General features: G+C 35.9%; 1 protein-coding gene across 4 annotated transcripts in view; it reads right to left on the bottom strand.

Annotated features, from left to right (window-relative positions):
- Gabrg1 (gamma-aminobutyric acid (GABA) A receptor, subunit gamma 1) overlaps nucleotides 1–20,122 on the bottom strand; it is a 91,571-nt gene that overhangs the window by 37,092 nt on the left and 34,357 nt on the right. For all 4 annotated transcript variants that reach the window (NM_010252.4, XM_006503738.2, XM_011240701.3 and 1 more), the window contains exon 3: nucleotides 6,508–6,575. In NM_010252.4, the coding sequence (NP_034382.2) occupies nucleotides 6,508–6,575 (68 nt within the window). The remainder of the gene's footprint in view (nucleotides 1–6,507; nucleotides 6,576–20,122) is intronic.

Raw genomic sequence — 20,122 nt, forward strand, 5'->3', positions numbered from 1 at the left:
AAATTCCCAGAAAACGAGATCTGGAAAGCCATTAGGAATCAGATTTGAGTGTGTGAAGCATCATTTGTAAGATACAAGTTTACTCATATACACATTTAAATATCTCATTGCACAGATGACTAAATATAATTTTCCTCAAAGCATTCTCATTTCTTTCTAGAGTCTATAATTTTTTACAAAATAGTTATTCTACATTTTTCAAGCTCAGTCTTTTCATGCTCTCCTGATTTTTCTTATCTTAGCCTAATTGTGATGCAAGGAAGTAACTTCATAAAAGCCTGCAACACTTAAGAAAAATTGATCACAAATGTGCCCCCTGTGAGTTCACAATGACAACAAGAACTCACTCCTCTTTTATCCCCTCCCTTTCTGCCTCTTCTGTCTCTCCATTCCCTCTCTACCTCTCTCCCTTCCCCGCTTATTTCTTTCCATCTTTCATTTCTTCTACCCTCTCTCCTTCCCACTATTTCTCTCTCCCTAACAGAATTACTCTTGAGTGCATTATTAAGCTAAATCACTAGCCCACATTATCTTGCAATATAGGAAAACACTATTCCTATCAACTTTTCTTTTCTAGCAAAGGGCACTGGGATTACCATTAACAGCTTAAATTGATATGGATTTGTACATCGATCTTTTTATCTATTTACTTTTCTACTTACTGAAAAATAACTATTTGCTAAAATATTAAAATAAATAAATGATCGGATAATAAAATAACCCAAATATTTGCTAAAAATGTGGCCTCTTTCCTCATTTCTCTTTTTCATCTCTCACAGAAAGAACCTCTATATTACAAACTGAGAAGTGATTGCACAAATTTTCATCAGCTAAATAACAATACAACAAACCCTAATAAAATAAAAACAAAATTGGACCAGTGTGATGGTTGATCATGTATAAGTCCTTCATGTGTATAACCTGAGTTTGAGCCTGAGAAGCCAAGTCATAGGTGGAAAAAGAAACTACGTCCACAGTGTTGATCTCTGACCTCCATTTGCATGCCTTGCTGCATGTATCCGTGTACACAAACATCACGAGTTCAGACACTTCAAGACTATACAAAGGGTAGTTTATAAAAAAAAAAAGTTTTATCTAAGGCAAGATAAATTTTATTTTGAATTTTGCGTGTCTGAACATTATTTTTTTATGTAATTAGTAAATCCATGGTAAATGAGCATACCAGATCATAGAGGCCAAGAGAGAAAAATACTATATATATATAATTGATTTTTTTCTTTGCTAGTGCTATATTAAAAATGTTCCCTATTGTTCTAAAATATGATTTGTGGTTAAATTCACTTTTTTGAGTAATTGGTGACAAATGTAATGTCTGGTGCATAAGGAAGGAAATTAAACTATGGTGGCAAGATTTTAATGATCATAAAAACCAAGGGAATAAACTTAAAAGTCAAAACTGCAGGTGGGTTTCTTCAAACATAACAACTCTTCGCCAATTCCCAAATACCCAAATTATTTTCTCTCCACTTCACAGCACTTGCAGACTACTTAATCTGTTAAGAAAAGAAACAAAGCTTTATTCCTGTGCCATTGTTTCCTGTTCATAGATTTTCAAGTTAATGCACATGGCATAAAAACATTTCCTGTTAATATAGTAAAAGAAAAGGGAATATTTTCTTTGATGTGCAAAAGCTTCATCTCATTGGGTCCCCCCCCCCTTTTCTTAAATGTAGAAGTAACTGAGAAGAAGAGAAGGGAGAAAATAGTGTTGGGGAAGCAACATAGAGATTTTATCTGCTAGACTGACTCATAAGACAATACAGACACATTATATATTCCAAGCACACAGATACACACACACACATACACACACACACACACACACAAACTGCTTTAACAGTTTTCTATTCTGTTAAATTCATGAGAATTAAGCAGAGCAAAGTGTCTTCCTCGTACTTGAAGAGAACCAGCCTTTATTCCCATCTTATTTTGAAGAGAACTTCTGACTTTGCAGCTCTCCATGTACCTTTGTTCTAAAATTCTTCTAACTCTCCTTTCCTCTTAAAACTAACATGAAAAAAGCAGCTTGTTTGTGAAATATTTCTATATTGACTAATATAATTTCACTTTATTTACTAACTTGACCCAATTCTGTTTGTACCATTAGCCATGTAGCCTACACTGGCAGTCTAGTATTTGGAATATAACCCCACTGATTCTCCAGGTTGTCTCTGAATTACACACTTCATATCTGGATCTTTGCTTCTCAGGCCTGTCTCTGTTAACAAAGCCAGTTAGAAATGGCATTGGTCCTGCAAACTTTATATGCCTCAGTACAGGGGAACGCCAGGGCCAAGAAGTGGGAGTGGGTGGGTAGGGGAGTGCAGGGGGAGGGTATGGGGGACTTTTGGGATAGCATTGGAAATGTAAATGAAAAAATACCTAATTAAAAAAATACTAAACTATAAAAAAAAAGAAAAGAAAGAAATGGGAGTGAGTGGGTTGGTGAGCAGGCAGAGGAGAGGGGAGGGTTTTCGAAGGAGAAACTGGGAAAGGCGATAACATTTGAAATGTAAATAAAGAAAATATCCATCACTGGAAAGAGAGGCCCATTGGACAGGCAAACTTTATATGCCCCAGTACAGGGGAACGCCAGGGCCAAAAAATGGGAATGGGTGGGGAGGGGAGGGGCGGGGGGGGAGGGCGTGGGGGACTTTTGGGATAGCCTTGGAAATGTAATTGAGGAAAATAACGTAATAATAATAAAAAAAGAAAATATCGAATAAAAAAAAGAAAAGAAATAAAAAAGAAATTCTACCAAGAAGGATCTATGGGGTTTCAGAAACTGTGTTCTGTGACTATGAGAGAGGCCACTCTGGTAACTGGGAGAAGAGGGATTATGTTTGAAAGTTGTGGTCTGGGCTCTACCCTGTGTCAGGATTTTAATGTTTACTTCTCCCTGTCTTTCATAACCAGTAATTCCCACTAAGGCTCGTATCCAGTGCATGCTTGCAGTTTTCAATGAGATGGTAGTGTTACGCCTGCTAATGTCCTGCTCTAGTCTCTGTACACAAACACTTTCTGGTTGCTTCTCTTTTGTCTTCACTGGAGAAATTTTTCTCTTCCGGTTATTTTATTTGTTTACATTTCAAGTGTTGTCCCCCTTCCTGAATTCTTTAACTTTCGTGTTTCACCCATTAGTCAGAAGATAATGACAAGCTGTATGTGATCAGCCAAATAAAACCATATCCACTTCTCGAAAATAGTAAATTTACAAGGAGGAAAGTACTTTACTTCCATTATAGCAACCCTTTTGATATTATCTTGCTTCAGATCTGGATGTAGCTGCTCCTCTGCCTTTAGTTATGTATTTTAATAAGAATGTAAGCAAAACTATAATGCTTCTTCATATTACTTAGCTCTTTTCAGCCTTCATTAGTGCATTCTTGAATATTTTCAATGTAAATTCTCAAAAGAAAAATTAAAGAAAGGATCGATTAATTGGTTAAAACACTCATGGAGTTAATATAAAAATTTATTTCAAACTTGTGATCCAATCGTGAAACACAGGAAAGAAATCTATAAATAATTGTGAAGTGAAGTTTTAGGCTTTAAATGTGCTACTTAATAGGCAACTTTCAAAAGAAAGATAACATTCTATAACAAAGGAAAACCAGTCCCATGTAACAGTTATAACAGTGCATGAAGACTTTTCTCTCCCTGCAACTGTATCAGCAATTAGTGAGATAAATTTGAAGCTGTGCTCTTATCTGGTAAGTTGTGCTCATGTGCCCTTTCTTGACTATAATCACAGCAAAGCAATTCTGTTCATTGCATGAAATGTGGGTTCTATTTGTCCTGAATTCCTTGGTTAAAATTATTTTCTACACAAGTTCTTGCTAGTCCCTTCTGTAACTGTGGGCTTTGGGTTGGTTTTGTTTTCTGTTTTGTTTGTTTGTTTTTCTACAATAAATTCTATGTTCTGCGCCATAGACCTTATTTTTCTTCCCCACATACTTTAGTGTCTTTAGATTCAATAGCAATTTCATTTAATTACCTTTTAAGAAGAAAGAGGGTTAGAAATTTTTTGAAGATCTGACTGTAGTCCTGTCTTTGCCCTGCGTATTAGCCCATAAATAAGACCATCTTTTAGGCTAGTCCAATGGGGAACCACGTTATCATCTCAAATTTTATTTAACAACGGCCTGCTTATACTCACTTCCTTTAAGATTACGAGTACATCAGTTATGGTATGGTCAAAATTCTGTCATTACATCCATCAAGGTCAGCAGCTGTGGAAGTTTGTGTTAGGCATGAGAACAGCATATTCAGAGAGTGAATTTTTCATTATATTTTATTATTTGTATGTATGTATATATGTATGGATGTATGTATTTTTCCTTGCATATATGTCCATATCCTCCACGTATGGTGTCCCTAGAAGAGGGTGTCAGAACCCTGGGATATGAGTTAAGATGATTGAGTTTCCATACAGGTGAGGAATCAAACATGGGTCTTCTGGAGAGGTAATCAATGCGCTGAACTGTTGAGCCAGGAGAAAGAGAGAAACCAAGGATACTATTGTATGACTCAGATGACTAGAAACAGGCAAAAGTTACATATCATGATAGTTTTCCTTGTACATAGTAATAAATGAGCTATGCACATAAGTCACTTGTGCAGCACTTGGCTAGCATGTTTGGAGCTCTGAGTTCAAACCCTAGTAAGTACTGTATATAAAAAGCAATTAAGGACTACCATAAGACACGATTTTCCTTCTGTGATACTGAATAAATTGTTCAAGGAAAAAAATAAGAAAAAAATTTAGAGATTCTCTTATTGAGATGTATATGCTTTAAATTCATATTGAATTCTACTTATTCAGTAGCTCAGAACATGACTGCATTCGCAAACAGGAATCATTAAGGAAAATACTATGGGAAAAATAAAATTTTTAATCTCAATCCTTATTCAATTCAAATATAATTTGAAAATGAACATTAAGATACTGAAAATGAGGTTAAAGAAGTCACTCAGTGCTGAGAAATATGTACTGCTGATCCAAAGGACCAAAGTTTAGTTTCCAAAACTAACAGTGAGCTACTTACAACCATTTATAATTCCAGTTCTAGGAGCATCTGAAGTCTTTGTCTTCCAGGATACCTCCACTTATGAGCACACATTCACAACGACACACAGATTGATAGACCAACAGACAGTGACAAACACACACACTCAGAGACACACACAGACACACATATACACACAGACACATACACTTTTTAAATGTAAACTTACTTTTTTAAGCATATCATATCTGAAGACTATATTCACATTAAAGAATATACATAATTTTATTAAAAAATCAATATTTAAAAATATACTGAAACAGACACCAAGAATAAGCAAGCATACAAAAGCGTTGTTGGGATCCAAGGGGAACATGGGCATGAACGATGCCCATGAAAATCTTGTACTTCTCTCTTCTGCAACTGTGAATTGAATTCCTCTCACAATAGTCTCTATATAGTCTTCATAGAAGCTACAAATCTTTATTCTTTAATAAATAAAAGCTATTAAAATAAAAGTCTTTTAATGAGTAAAAGCTATTAAAATTCCTCCTCCTCTGTCTTCCTTCTTCTTCTTCTTCTTCTTCTTCTTCTTCTTCTTCTTCTTCTTCTTCTTCTTCTTCTTCTTCTTCTTCTTCTTCTTCTTCTCCTGCCTGCCTCTGCCTCCCAAGTGCTGGGATTAAAGGTGTGCATCACCACTACTTGGCTAAATTCTTAGTTTCATTAATCTTAAAATTGCTAGCATATACTATGTCTGTTTTGTTCGTTGTTTTTTCTACCAAGCCTTGTTAATTTTAGTCTTTTTTTCACATTGGGCTTTCTCATTTTTCTCTCCCTAGATTTCATCAGAGATTGACTCAATAAATCGGGTGATAATTATTTATGCACTAGAAATTGAACCCACTGGAATAAGGTGTTACTAGTTCTGCCATGATGAGTGTCTTATCTCCACTTGCCTATATTTGACACAGAGTACTCCTAGTTTGTTTCCTATAGCTGTGATAAAGACCACATCAAAAAAAAAAAAAAAAAAAAAAAAAAACCTTGAGGACCTTGAGGAAGAATGTGAGAATGTGTTTATTGGCTTACTGACACAATCCATCATTTTGGAAAACCTTCGCAAGAACGCACGTGGACCAAAACCTTTTACAAAGGAAATGAAGCATTGACCTTGGAGGACTGCTTCTTACTGGCTTGCTCTCCAGAGCTTGCTCATTCTATTTTCTCAGACAACCTAGAACCACCATCAATCATTGATTAAGAAAATTCCCCAAACACTTGCATTCGGGCCAACCTCTCAACTAGGGTTATGTCTACCCAGATGAACTTATTCTGTGTCAAATTGAATACTAACCAAGATAATAGCAATTTCTGTCTTAAAAGAGAATTATTTCACAGTCAACCATGTTAATTCACACATTTCCTCATTCTGCTGTGAAGCATACATTCATGAACCCTGTATTGTCACAGCTCTTACCATGTTTATGGGATCCACAGGTCCAATGCTGTTTACATAAACATCTGTTTCAATCACTGTGGGTCTCACTGCAAAGTAGCACAGAATGAATGGTTAATGATATCAAGGATTGAAAGAAACCCTAAACTTAGTTTTGCATCATATTATTTATTTATTTCAATAGTAATATACTCGTTATGAAATGTAGCAACAAAAACCTGTTACAAAGTCTGAAAATAATTTTAATTTGAAATCAGTTATATGAATATAAATCAGAATTAATATTTCATGTGTAAAATCTAAAATATTACAGATATCTAAAAATTGTTCACTAAAATTTTGTTCACCAAAATTACAACTTTATATTCAATAAAATGTTTAACAGATTTTTTTTTCTGGGTTAGATCTAGGCCTTTAGGGTTAGACTATATTTTTATATATAAATAACATATATTTCTATTTTTACATAAATAATATATGTATATATTTAAATTTAATGAATATTTTGTTAGTGAGTATATAGCAATCTTGCTCTCATAGAGTAATGGAAAGGCCTGGACTTCTAACTTTTGCTGTTTTCAAAGTGATTATTTAATCTAGGATGGCTAATTTAAAGAGACAATGTGAATTCACTAAATACAGAGTTGAGATGGTATAGAAAAAGTGTCTACTAATTATAGCCACTTTTGGCACAGAGTGCCAAAGTAGCATCCATATTGAAGGAGGTAATGGAAGAAGCTGCTTCCATACCTGACTCATGAGGATCTTAAAAAACATTCATTCATTCTTTACTCTCTGTTTTGGTAAGAGTGTTCTGTGATGTTGTTGATACTCATTTTTACTAATCACTATAGAGATGTTTCTATGGTCCTCATCTATTTTGCTTTGTATGTTGCCATTAGGGTTTTCTCAGGTAGTCTTCAGGGAATATATCTAATTTTGCATATTCTATCAAAATACACATGAATAGTCTGCATTTAAATTGTTATAAAATGATACCATTTATAATTAAATCTTATCCACCAAAGTCTTGTATCTGATGGTGACTGAAGTTGTTTGTGCCTATTAAACTTCCATGTAATGAGATTTACAATAATATTTGACAATTGTTTTTCTGCCAGGAAGAATATTTTTACATAGTTTCTTTAACGCTACTTGCCATCTCCATAATAAAACATGCAAAGAACTGTTTTGTTTTGTTTCATTGGATTCTAGTTGAGAAAAGGCAAAACATACTCACAAAGTAGACATGAGAGGATAGGAGTTTAAAGAGACGAATGCATATACTTACAGCCAACGATTGAACTGAGGTCAGGACCCATATGGAAGAGTTAGGAGAAGGACTGAAGGAGCTGAAGGGGATGGCAACCCCATAAAAAGACCAACAGTTGGCTAACCTGGACCCCTGGGAGCTCCCAGAGACTAAGCCACCAACCAAAGAGCATACACAGGCTGTTCTGTGGCTCCTCTCTCATGTGTAGCAGAGGACTGCCTTGTCTGGCCTCAGTGGGAGAGTATGTACATAATTCTGTAGAGACTTAATGCCCTAGAGAAGAAGGATGAAGGAGGGAGACCATCTCTGGGGCAAAGAGGAGAGGTAATAGGATGAAGAATTTTGAGATTGGGGGGACCTGACTAGAGGGAGATCAATATTTAGGATGTAAATAAATAAAATAATTAATTTAAAAAAAGTTACAGGAAGACCATCTATCATGTCTTCCAGAGAAACTGATATAGGAAATGAATGAGGAGAAAAGTCACCTTGCAGTTAAAAGTGTGTCTGCAGTCACAGCATGGCCAGAACCACATTGTTCAGTTCATACTTCTACCATTGTGACCCTTACATGCTTTCTCTTTTCTAACCTGACATACTTTACTCATGTTCAACTGTTGTGTTAATCTTCACTGGATTCTCTTTCTTTTTTGCACAGTGACAAATCTGTTAGTTTTGATGTTTTTCAGGCTGTTGTTCACTGGTCTATCTAACAAAGCCTTAAAGCTACAAAATTGCAGTAGAAATTAATAGATACATTTGCAAAAAAGTGCTCACAAAGACATGCCAATGATTAGCACCTGCAGGTGGGGAATCACTCATTCTCTACATAGATTTGTTTATGTGCTCCCTCCGACAAGAACTATTGACTACTATATCTATTTACCTAACCAGAAATATAAATAAATTATTGAGAAGTAGATTAAAAGAAAGTTGAGTTTCCAGACTAACATAAGAAAAGGCAATTTAAATTTCTAGCTTCATGTTGCTGTTTTAAATAAAAATAGGTCACATGATTTAGAGGTTTGGAACCTATATGAGCCTGAAGACATCTTAGTGCCTTTAATTGTCATTTATTTCTGCTAACTATTTACTGGTGGCAATAAATAGATAATTAAGCTAATTACAGCTAGGATTTAAAGGATAATTTTTATGAAGCCAATTAACAATATAAGAGGTTCCTCAGTTGAATTTGTAAGTATATTTATTGCATTTTCTAAGCAATTACAACTGATCTAAACACACAACCCTTCTATAATCATACTTTTCATTTATACTGATAAATCAACAAATATTTGGTTTCTTCATTTACTGCATAACACTTACTGCCTACAGTAAAAACAAATGACTACAGGGTATTTATTTTGCAAGACATGTTTTTCATACTAAAATGTAGAAACTTCTACATATTAATCAGTTACCCTGACTCCATAATATCAACATTTCTGAACTAATTATAAGATGAAACTGGATATGTTAGTCAAATATTAACTCTGGTGTTAGTGCACAGGCTACATGGGATTCAGTTACTGGGACAATTGCTGACCAACATCAAAACGCAAGGCCACTGAAGTTCCCACAGTGGAAGGATCATCATCAGTGCAACACAAAATATTTGCTGTTGGTGTATATATTCCATGCCTTACTTTAATATTTTATTAATAGTTAATCCACTGGTTTATTGTATAAGGAAACTAAGTTTGTATAAGAAATGTGCAATATATTTTTTCAGAATTGTGTCCTCATAAGACCATAAAAAGGGAAAAGATACCAAGATGAAAACATTACTAAAATGAGAAAACAGTCTCCATGTTTGTTTATAGAATATGGACAATATTCACAGTTTCCTGCTTGTTTTCAGTGGTGAAATGTATTCCATTAACAATGATGAGATGCATATTTTCTAGCTATGGGTCCTTTTTAAAATACCACTTGGTAACATTAGCTGGCTGATGATTAATTAAGGTCTTTTAAATTGTAGCTCTACACAAGATGAGGAAATATGGATGTGAAAATTGCCGAAAATGATTCAGATTAATTCAGGATAATATTGCTTGCATGTATGTTTTCAGGGATGAGCGTTTGGCACTAGACAGCCACTTTGAGTGCTTTTCCTGTGAATGATCATGTTCTTGCTCCAAGCTTCCCTCAGTTGCCTGGAGTTCTCTGCATAGGATTATAGCCTCATGGACCTTATACCTTCCATTTTGGCATGTATATTTTGGGCTCACATTTGTACTAAATATACTTCTGTAAACGTACATAGAGATGGAATGAAGAATTCCAGAAGGAGTAAAGATACAAAAGATCAGAGGTTCAAGTTAACTTGACCATCTACATAAGAGAAAGAAAAATAAATTGTTTTTAAAGAGATCTGCAACCCTATCAGAGGAACAACATTATGAACTAATCAGTACCCCAGAGCTCTTGACTCTAGCTGCATATGTATCAAAAGATGACCTAGTCGGCCATCACTGGAAAGAGAGGCCCATTGGTCAGACAAACGTTATATGCCCCAGTACAGGGGAATGCCAGGGCCAAAAAATGGGAATGGGTGGGTAGGGGAGTGGGGGGGGGGGGGCTTTGGGATAACATTGGAAATGTAATTGAAGAAAATACGTAATAAAAAAATCTAAGAAAAAAATATAATTAATAATAATAATAAAAAAATGGGACTTCAGGATGTCTTTTCTCAACAGAGAGTTCTGATCATGCATTCCAGGAAACATTTTCCCAGTCCCTCTCAGAGTGTTTCAGCAGAATATCAATCTTTTTAATAATGTTGATTTGAACATTATTTTATCTTATAATAATTGGGCTTTAATCTGTATGTATCTGTTTACCCACTATAGTTTATTAAGGTAGGTTGTTTAAGTCAAACCTATACAACACGAAGGTAGTTTTACAGACTTTTCTTATTGTAAGAAAATAGTTTTTAAAGCAATTAAGCCATATAATTAATTAAGGCATTTTTGTATAACAGCACAATTTTTAAAACCTATATTTATGAAATAACTTCAGGAAACCAAATGTATTATTGTTTACAAATGGAACAAACCCATTTCCATAGACAGAGCCACATTGTGTAAGGATTTTTCACAATGACTGTTTTCAAATTATCTCATTCCTGACTAAATTTAAATTTTAGCTACCAAACCATGGTCAGAGTTTTATGAAGTTTTCTTCAAATTTCTTTATGGAATTAAATATCTGAAAATTACTTCTCCAAAGAACTATTTTACCCACATTGTATAATTATAAGAGCTATTATTCAACTTATTTTGGAATGTCTAACTCTGGTTTGTCTAACAGGATTTTTCCCAATTACTGAAATAAGTCAGGGACCTTAATTTTTGAGATTTTTTTTCAGTATTATTCATTTATTACCAATTTGGTACATTTAAAAATAGAGACAAAAAAATATTTGTTATTTCACTGAATCCTTAGCCTGTAAACACATTATCAAAATAATTGGAAATGGGACCTGCACAATCAATATCAATATATTAGTGTTATCATTATAGTTTGATGGATATATAGGGTATCCATGAAATAAAAATAAACACAAATATGTTGGGAGCGACCTTGTTTGAATGGTAACTGCCTTGTTATCCATAAGTGCTTACTTATAAACTCTTAGCCTTAGTGGAAAAAGTATTAGCCTAGTTGAGATTTTTGTGGGAAAAATTTGAGACCTCTGTGGGAAAGTATTACCCCCAGTTAAGAACAAATAGCTATAGATATTGTGGACAGGTACCTAGCAACCCATTCTGTTCTGCTTCTGCTGCTGAACTTTTTAATTTTCCTTTTGGGAGCAGGTGTGTGCCCCCAGAAACAAAGCAATTCTGTGTCATCCCCCACCCCATACCCTGCTTCTGTGGGCATAAAGCCTGCCTGGGAATAATAAAATTTGACAGCTTGATCAATCAGACTTGCTGTCTGTCGTTGTGTTTCTCACCCCTCATTAACTCCACAGGTGGTTCTTCAGACCCTGCTTGACTGTCCTGGTCCGGAACAAACTGAAGCCCAAACAGGGACTCCAGGGGATCATAGAGGAGAGAACACTCCTCATCATTGGAGAGTAGGCCTACCCACTCATCTTGAAAAGTGCCAGAGAACGACTTCTGTTGAGTTAGGACACCACAGATTAACCCGCTGTGAGACAGTCCAGGAGGGAAATAAAACAAAACAAAACAAAACAAACAAAACAAAACAAACAACAACAACAACAACAACAAAAAAAAAAAAAAACAAGCAGCTCAGATCTTAGGAGAAATGCCTTAAGACACGATGCAAGCATGTTGAAGCAGTCACTTTATATGATAGGACTCAAAAGAGTCACTCAAAACATGAGGGACTAGGGTTAAAGAAAAGGATTTAATAAAATTTTTAGATTTTGTGGGAGAAATTTGTCCATGGTTCCCCCAAGAGGGGACAATTGATGAGAAATACTGGAATAGAGTTGGTGATTGTTTTAGCTATTATTATGAAGCATTTGGATCTATAAAGATACCTGTTACTGCCTTTATACTGGTCTCTCATTAATGACATTCTTAGGGCCACCCCTGCATGTCCAGATCTTTAGCATTTATTGTTTGAGGGAGAGTGATCTTTTAAGGAATCCACCCAAATATATGGTGATAACCTCATATACTTGTATATGGAAATTCTGAAATTCTTTGGATGTAAGTATACAAAATACTGCAAAGATGAGGAAAAATCTGGGAAACAAGTGTTTTAAAAGGAAAGCAATGTGAAGACAGTAAGCGCCTTAAATGAGTCCATAGGAATTTCTGAAGAATTCCTGTATTATTAAAGATATTGAATTGGGATTGCACATCTTTCAACAAAGAAAACTTCAGGTCTATCAAGAAGCTTGTACTATCTTACCAAGTTAGAGAAAATATGAGTAAATGGTGTGAGGTAGCCAGGATTTATCTGCAAAATGGAAATAACATAGAGTGGAGTTGGCCATCTTGCATGAAGTGTCCTGAGGCATCTGGTATCTCAAAGTTTTACGTATTATACTGACAAACTGAATATTAAAATGTGCTAAGTTTTATTATAATGTGGAATATTTTCAGTTTCTCCAGGTATTTCTGTGCAACCAAGGAATCAGGCTCTTAATACAAGGCTTAGGCCCAGACAACTGAAATCACTATTGCTCAGTAGAAATAAAGTCAGTGATAAAAATATTCTAAATCACTTCTCAGCTATTAAAATTAGGCAATATTGACTTAATTTCCTATATGCCCAATAAGAAATTAAAGAAGAATAAACTGTGTGGCCAAAGTAGTACTGAAAGAAATGTGTATAACTCTGCCCAGGATTCCAGCATTTTCAACAAATTGGGAAATGCAGTAGTGCAGAGAAGAAAGAAAGCATCTATGCTCAAATTCCAAAATTGTTTTCTGGGGCTAGAGAAAATCAGAAAAAAATAGAGAAAGAGGAAACAAGTGGGGGAGAAAGCACTGGGAACAGATTCTCTTAGAAATACCTCAAACATCTTCTCACTCTATGTACAACCTTTCTTCTGTTAACAGAATAAAATAAGGTTTGTGAAAGAAGGAAGTCTGTAACAAGCTTCAGAATGATGTGAAAATCCCATTAAAGTGAACTTGTGTGTCATCAATCTGAAGGTACTTAAGACTGTGTTTTGAGACTAGAACAAATAGTAAGAAGAAAGAAATCTATGACTAAGTGTGTTATAAAAGAACATTCTTCAAAACAAGGTGTTTCTGGGCAGAGCACAATGTCAAAAGTGAAAATAGAAACATGCTTTAAAAATTGAATGGGGAAAGAGAAAAATAGCAAAAGGAGAATTATATGTTTCTACAAAGGAACAGAATCCAATAATCCAAATGTCATTCAATCCTCATCCAACACAAAAGAAACATCACAGCCATGGCCACTAAATCCATTAATGCTTTATGTATAGCCACATGAGAACAGTGATGGATTGAAGCTGTGGTAAAGAATCTACAAATCACAAAATAATTAGACAAAAGAATTATTTAAAAATGATTTAAAGTCACAATAATGCAACTTGGGACAAAACACTTACAAGCAGTAAGCCATAGAGACCTCAAAGGAAAATATTCAGAATGGCTGCCTGTATTCAAGCAAGAATTCTAGAAGGAACACTAATCACTTTGAATCAGAAATTCAGATAGTAAGCCTGAGGCACAGTCCCTGACCTTAAAAACGAGAGGCAGAAGCCTGTTCCTTGTATACAAAGATGAAATCACAGGATGACCAATAGTGAATACTTTAGAAATTTAGTAATAGTTTATAAAGAGATTTAGTAATAGATTTCAAGGAGAAACAAATACATGATAAATGCAAGGTAAGCAAGTGTGAGGTACTTATTGATAATTGAATCCACAAAGAAATCATTGCACTTGAATAGAGATAGCAATGGAATCATGTGAACTAAGCAAACAATAAATGAATCTGTCTAGTATTAAAAACAGAAAAACAAACTCAGGCAGGTGGATTTCTGAGTTTGAGTACAGCATGGTCTACAAAGTAAGTTCCAGGACAACCAGGGCTATACAGAGAAAACCTGTCTCAAAAAAAAAAAAAAGAAAAGAAAAGAAAAAAAAGAAAGAAAGAAAGAGAAAAAGAAAAAGAAAAAGAAAAAGAAAAAGAAAAAAAAAGAAAAAGAAAAAAACAATTAAGTGTTTGGGGTAAAACTAAGTAAACAGAATGATTCTTGGGTATATATTATTAAAACTATTTTTTTGAAATATTAAAAAACAATGAAAGGAACCCATCACAGAAAGAACAGCTTAAAATCAAATAAGCTTCAAGGAATAAAGAATTGAACTGTCATCACACTTTTCAAAATGAAAAGGCTGACGATGCCAGAGGCAAAGTATGCCATTAAGGGAAAACTCAGTAAAGAAAGAGTGTAACCAGGTTTTGCATCTGTATGTACATGTAAGATCAAGTCAATATAAAAGGCTTCCCACTTATAAATAATGTGAGCAAAATCTACCCACACAAAGAATAACTCAAAATATCAAAAATGAACTGGGCGTGGTGACACATGCCTTTAATCCTAGCCCTTGGTAGGCAGAGACAGGCAGATTTCTGAGTTCAAGGCCAGCCTGGTCTGCAAAGTGAGTTCCAGGGCAGCCAGGGCTATACAGAGAAACCCTGTCTCGAAAAAAACCAAACCAAAACAAAACAAAACAAAAACAAAATCAAAAATAACAAGAAAGAATATTGATTAAAATGATAAAAACTTAAGTTTAATAATGTAGAAATATGATAAGATATTGGACCCAAATGAAAACTAATTGAAAATACTGTCTTCTGTGAGATCACTGACATATCAAGCAAGTAGACTACTAGTGAATATTATTAAATGGGACTGCATATTAACTGATGTACCGGGGGGTTCATTATCTACATATTCTCTGATAGCATATCCTGAAAATTCATAAAATGGTTTAAAATAAAAATTATGAAATACCAGAATACGTAATGAGGATTATAAATCAATGTTCCTTGATATGATGGTTGAGAAAACATTGCCTGTAACGTTAATAAATAACTCAGACTAGACAGAGGAGTTGTAAAAAAACCACATGGGAAATATTTTAATTACTCTTAGAAATCACAAACTAAATATGAAAGAATAGAGAGTCACTCCACATCACTCTATTGGAAAATTCCATCTTATCAAGATGTCGGCTTTTTTCAAAAAAATTTGCAAATGTAGTACAATTCCCATAAAAAAATACCAAAATTTTAGAACAAATATATTGGTAGTAAAGTTGATATATTCAAACATACATGCATGTTAGCTCGGGTAACTCTAAAAATTAAAGACACTATAGAATTATGAGATGACAGTAGCTTTGAAAGATATTATATATTAACGGTATTATAGTCTTGAAAACATCTGAGGCTTAGATCTCAAATTTTAAATGTCATTCCAAAAACCTAATAAAGTACAAAGGAACTCTGTGTCCTTAGAGGATGAGTGAATTTTAGTTCTAGGTCGAGATGAGCTAGAATAATTACTATATTATACACTACATATTACATACTATAATATTATGTTATGTATACAATATATACTATAGTATTTCTAGTATATAAAATATGTTCGAAAATGAAAAAAGTAAATACTTAAAATCATACATAATAAGAAAATAACTTGGTCCTGTGAAGGCTCTGTGCCCCATGTAAGGCAATGCCAGGACTAGGAATGGGAGTAGGTGGGTTGGGGAGCAGGGTGAGAGGGGAGGAGATAGGGGATTTTTGGAGGGGAAACTAGGAAAGGGGATAACATTTGAAATGTAAATAAATAAAATATCTAATAAAAAAGAAAATAATAAAATAATTCATGATACTGAATCAACAGTATAACAATTTGGAAAATTCAGTTAGATTTAGAATTTATACTAAATCCAGGAATTAATTCAAAATATTTGAGTAAACTAAATATAAAGCATAAAATGCATAGATACATTAAGTTCTAAAGCTATCTGTACTTTTGAGGGCATATTTATGAGGATATATTGTAAACACATTAGAATCACTCTCTATAATTGGAAAAGGAAGCTAATCTGTAAGAAATAAGGAGGCAGATGCTCACAGCGAATCATTGGACTGAATGGAGGAGTCAGAGAAAGGACTGAAGGAGCTGGAGGGGTTTACAACATCATAGGAAGAACAACAATATCAACCAACCAGAACCCCAGAGCTCCCAGAGACTAAACCTCCAACCAAAGAGTACACATGGAGGGACCCATGGCTCCAGCCACATATGTAGCAGAGTATGGTCTTGTCAGGCATCATTAGGATGAGAGGCCCTTGGTCCTGTGGAGGCTCCATACCCCAGGGTAGGGGAATGCCAGAGGGGGGAAGCAGGAGTGGGTGATTTGGTGGGGAAGCACCCTCATAGAAGCAGGGGAGAGAGAACGTATCAGGGGGCCTCTGAAGGGGAAAATAGGAAAGGGTATAACATCTGAAGTGTAAATAAATAAAAATATTCAATAAAAATATGCTAGAAAATGAAGAAGAAGATGAGAAAGAAGAAGAAGAAGAAGAAGAAGGAGGAGGAGGAGGAGGAGGAGGAGGAGGAGGAGGAGAAGGAGGAGGAGAAGGAGGAGAAGGAGAAGAAGGAGAAGAAGAAGAAGAAGAAGAAGAAGAAGAAGAAGAAGAAGAAGAAGAAGAAGAAGAAGAAGAAGAAGAAGAAGAAGAAGGAAGAGGAGGAAGAGAGAGGCAGAGGGAGAGAGGAAGAGAGAGAGAGAAGAAGAAGAAGAAGAAGAAGAAGAAGAAGAAGAAGAAGAAGAAGAAGAAGAAGAAGAAGAAGAAGAAGAAGAAGAAGAAGGAAGAGGAGGAAGAGAGAGGCAGAGGGAGAGAGGAAGAGAGAGAGAGAAGAAGAAGAAGAAGAAGAAGAAGAAGAAGAAGAAGAAGAAGAAGGAGGAGGAGGAGGAGGAGGAGGAGGAGGAGGAGGAGGAGGAGGAGGGGGAGGGGGAGGGGGAGGAGGAGGAGGAGGAGGAGGAGGAGGAGAAGGAGAAGGAGAAGGAGAAGGAGAAGAAGAAGAAGAAGAAGAAGAAGAAGAAGAAGAAGAAGAAGAAGAAGAAGAAGAAGAAGAAGAAGAAGAAGAAGAAGAAGCAGGAGGAGGAGGAGGAGGAGAGAGGCAGAGAGAGAGAGGAAGAGAGAGAGAGAAGAAGAAGAAGAAGAAGAAGAAGAAGAAGAAGAAGAAGAAGAAGAAGAAGAAGAAGAAGAAGAAGAAGAAGAAGAAGAAGATGGAGGAGGAGGAGGAGGAGAGAGGCAGAGGGAGAGAGGCAGAGGGAGAGAGGAAGAGAGAGAGAGAGTAAACGGAGAACTGGATTTTAATGCTGTGATTTGCATTTAAGTCAAAACTACAGTACAAAATCATGCCTCATAATACATGTATGAAAGAAATATCTGCTCTTCCTTTCTTGCTTGGTTCTCTTGCCCCTTCCCTCTCTCTATCATTCCTCTCCCCCACTCTTTCCATGTGCTCATAGTGGGCTTCTGCTCCTCCCTCCCCCCTGCCTTTCTCTGTCTCCACCCTTTCAACTCCCCTCCCCATGCCCTGAATAAACTCTATTCTATGCTATATAAAAAAAGAGATATCACCCACTAGGACCCACACAGGATCCCCCATGGGATCTTAAGACCTCTGGTGAGTGGAACACAGCGTCTGCTCCAATCCAATCGTGCAGGACCTGAGATTGCATTAATTAAGGAAGCAGATAACCTGGCCTGATCAGGGACACAAGACCCTTTCGGTCCACTCCAGCACTGAGGTTCCTTACCCACTGAGTCTCCGGACACCCACAAGGACTCACACAGGATCCCCCACGGGATCCTAAGACCTCTGGTGAGTGGAACACAACTTCTGCCAGGAGGCAGGTTCGAACACCAGATATCTGGGCACCTTCCCTAAAGAAGAGAGCTTACCTGCAGAAATTACTCTGACCACTGAAACTAAGGAGAGAGCTAGTCTCCCTGGTCTGCTGATAGAAGCTAACTTAATCACCTGAGAAACAAGCTCTAACCAGAGACAACTATAACAACTAGCTTCAGAGATTACCAGATGGCAAAAGGCAAGCGTAAGAATCCTACTAACAAAAATCAAGGCCACTCACCATCAACAGAATGCAGCACTCCCACCCCACCTAGTCCTGGGCACCCCAACACACCCGAAAAGCTAGACCAGGATTTAAAAGCATATCTCATGATGATGGTAGAGGACATCAAGAAGGACTTTAATAACTCACTTAAAGAAATACAGGAGAAAACAGCTAAACGGGTAGAAGACCTTAAAGAGGGAACACAAAAATTCCTTAAAGAATTGCAGGAAAACACGACCAAACAGGTGATGGAATTGAATAAAACCATCCAAGACATTAAAAGGGAAGTAGACACAATAAAGAAAACCCAATGTGAGGCAACACTGGAGATAGAAACCCTAGGAAAGAAATCTGGAATCATTGATGCAAGCATCAGCAACAGAATACAAGAGATGGAAGAGAGAATCTCAGGTGCAGAAGATTACATAGAGAACATCGGCACAACAATCAAAGAAAATACAAAACACAAAAAGATCCTAATTCAAAACATCCAGGAAATCCAGGACACAATGAGAAGACCAAACCTAAGGATAATAGGAGTTGATGAGAATGAAGATTTTCAACTTAAAGGGCCAGCAAATATCTTCAACAAAATTATAGAAGAAAACTTCCCAAACCTAAAGAATGACATGCCCATGAACATACAAGGAGCCTTCAGAACTCCAAATAGACTGGACCAGAAAAGAAATTCCTCCCGACACATAATAATCAGAACAACAAATGCACTAAATAAAGATAGAATATTAAAAGCAGTAAGGGAGAAAGGTCAAGTAACATATAAAGGCAGGCCTATCAGAATTACACCAGACTTTTCACCAGAGACTATGAAAGCCAGAAGAGCCTGGACAGATGTTATACAGACACTAAGAGAACACAAATGCCAGCCCAGGCTACTATACCCTGCCAAACTCTCAATTACCATATATGGAGAAACAAAATTATTCCATGACAAAACCAAATTCACACATTATCTTTCCATGAATCCAGCCCATCAAAGGATAATAACAGAAAAACAAAACAAAACAAAACAACAACAACAACAAAAAATACAAGGATGGAAATCACGCCCTAGAAAAGGCAAGAAAGTAATCCCTCAACAAAACAAAAAGAAGACAGCCATAAAAACAGAATGCCAACTCTAAAAACAAAAAAAGGAAGCAACAATTACTTTTCCTTAATATCTCTTAATATCATTGGACTCAGTTCCCCAATAAAAGGACATAGACTAACAGACTGGCTATACACACAGGACCCAACATTCTGCTGCTTACAGGAAACCCATCTCAGGGAAAAAGACAGACACTACCTCAGAGTGAAAGGCAGGAAAACAATTTTCCAAGCAAATGGTCTGAAGAAACAAGCTGGAGTAGCCATTGTAATATTTAATAAAATCGACTTCCAACCCAAAGTTATCAAAAAAGACAGGGAGAGACACTTCATACTCATCATAGGTAAAATCCTCCAAGAGGAACTCTCAATTCTGAATATCTATGCTCCAAATGCAAGGGCAGCCACATTCATTAAAGACACTTTAGTAAAGCTCAAAGCACACATTACACCTCACACAATAATAGTGGGAGACTTCAACACACCACTTTCACCAATGAACAGATCATGGAAACAGAAACTAAACAAGGACACAGTGAAACTAACAGAAGTGATGAAACAAATGGATTTAAATGATACCTACAGAACATTTTATCCTAAAACAAAAGGATATACCTTCTTCTCAACACCT

The sequence above is a fragment of the Mus musculus genome, chromosome 5, assembly GCF_000001635.26.
Source record: "Mus musculus strain C57BL/6J chromosome 5, GRCm38.p6 C57BL/6J".
NCBI lineage: Eukaryota > Metazoa > Chordata > Mammalia > Rodentia > Muridae > Mus > Mus musculus.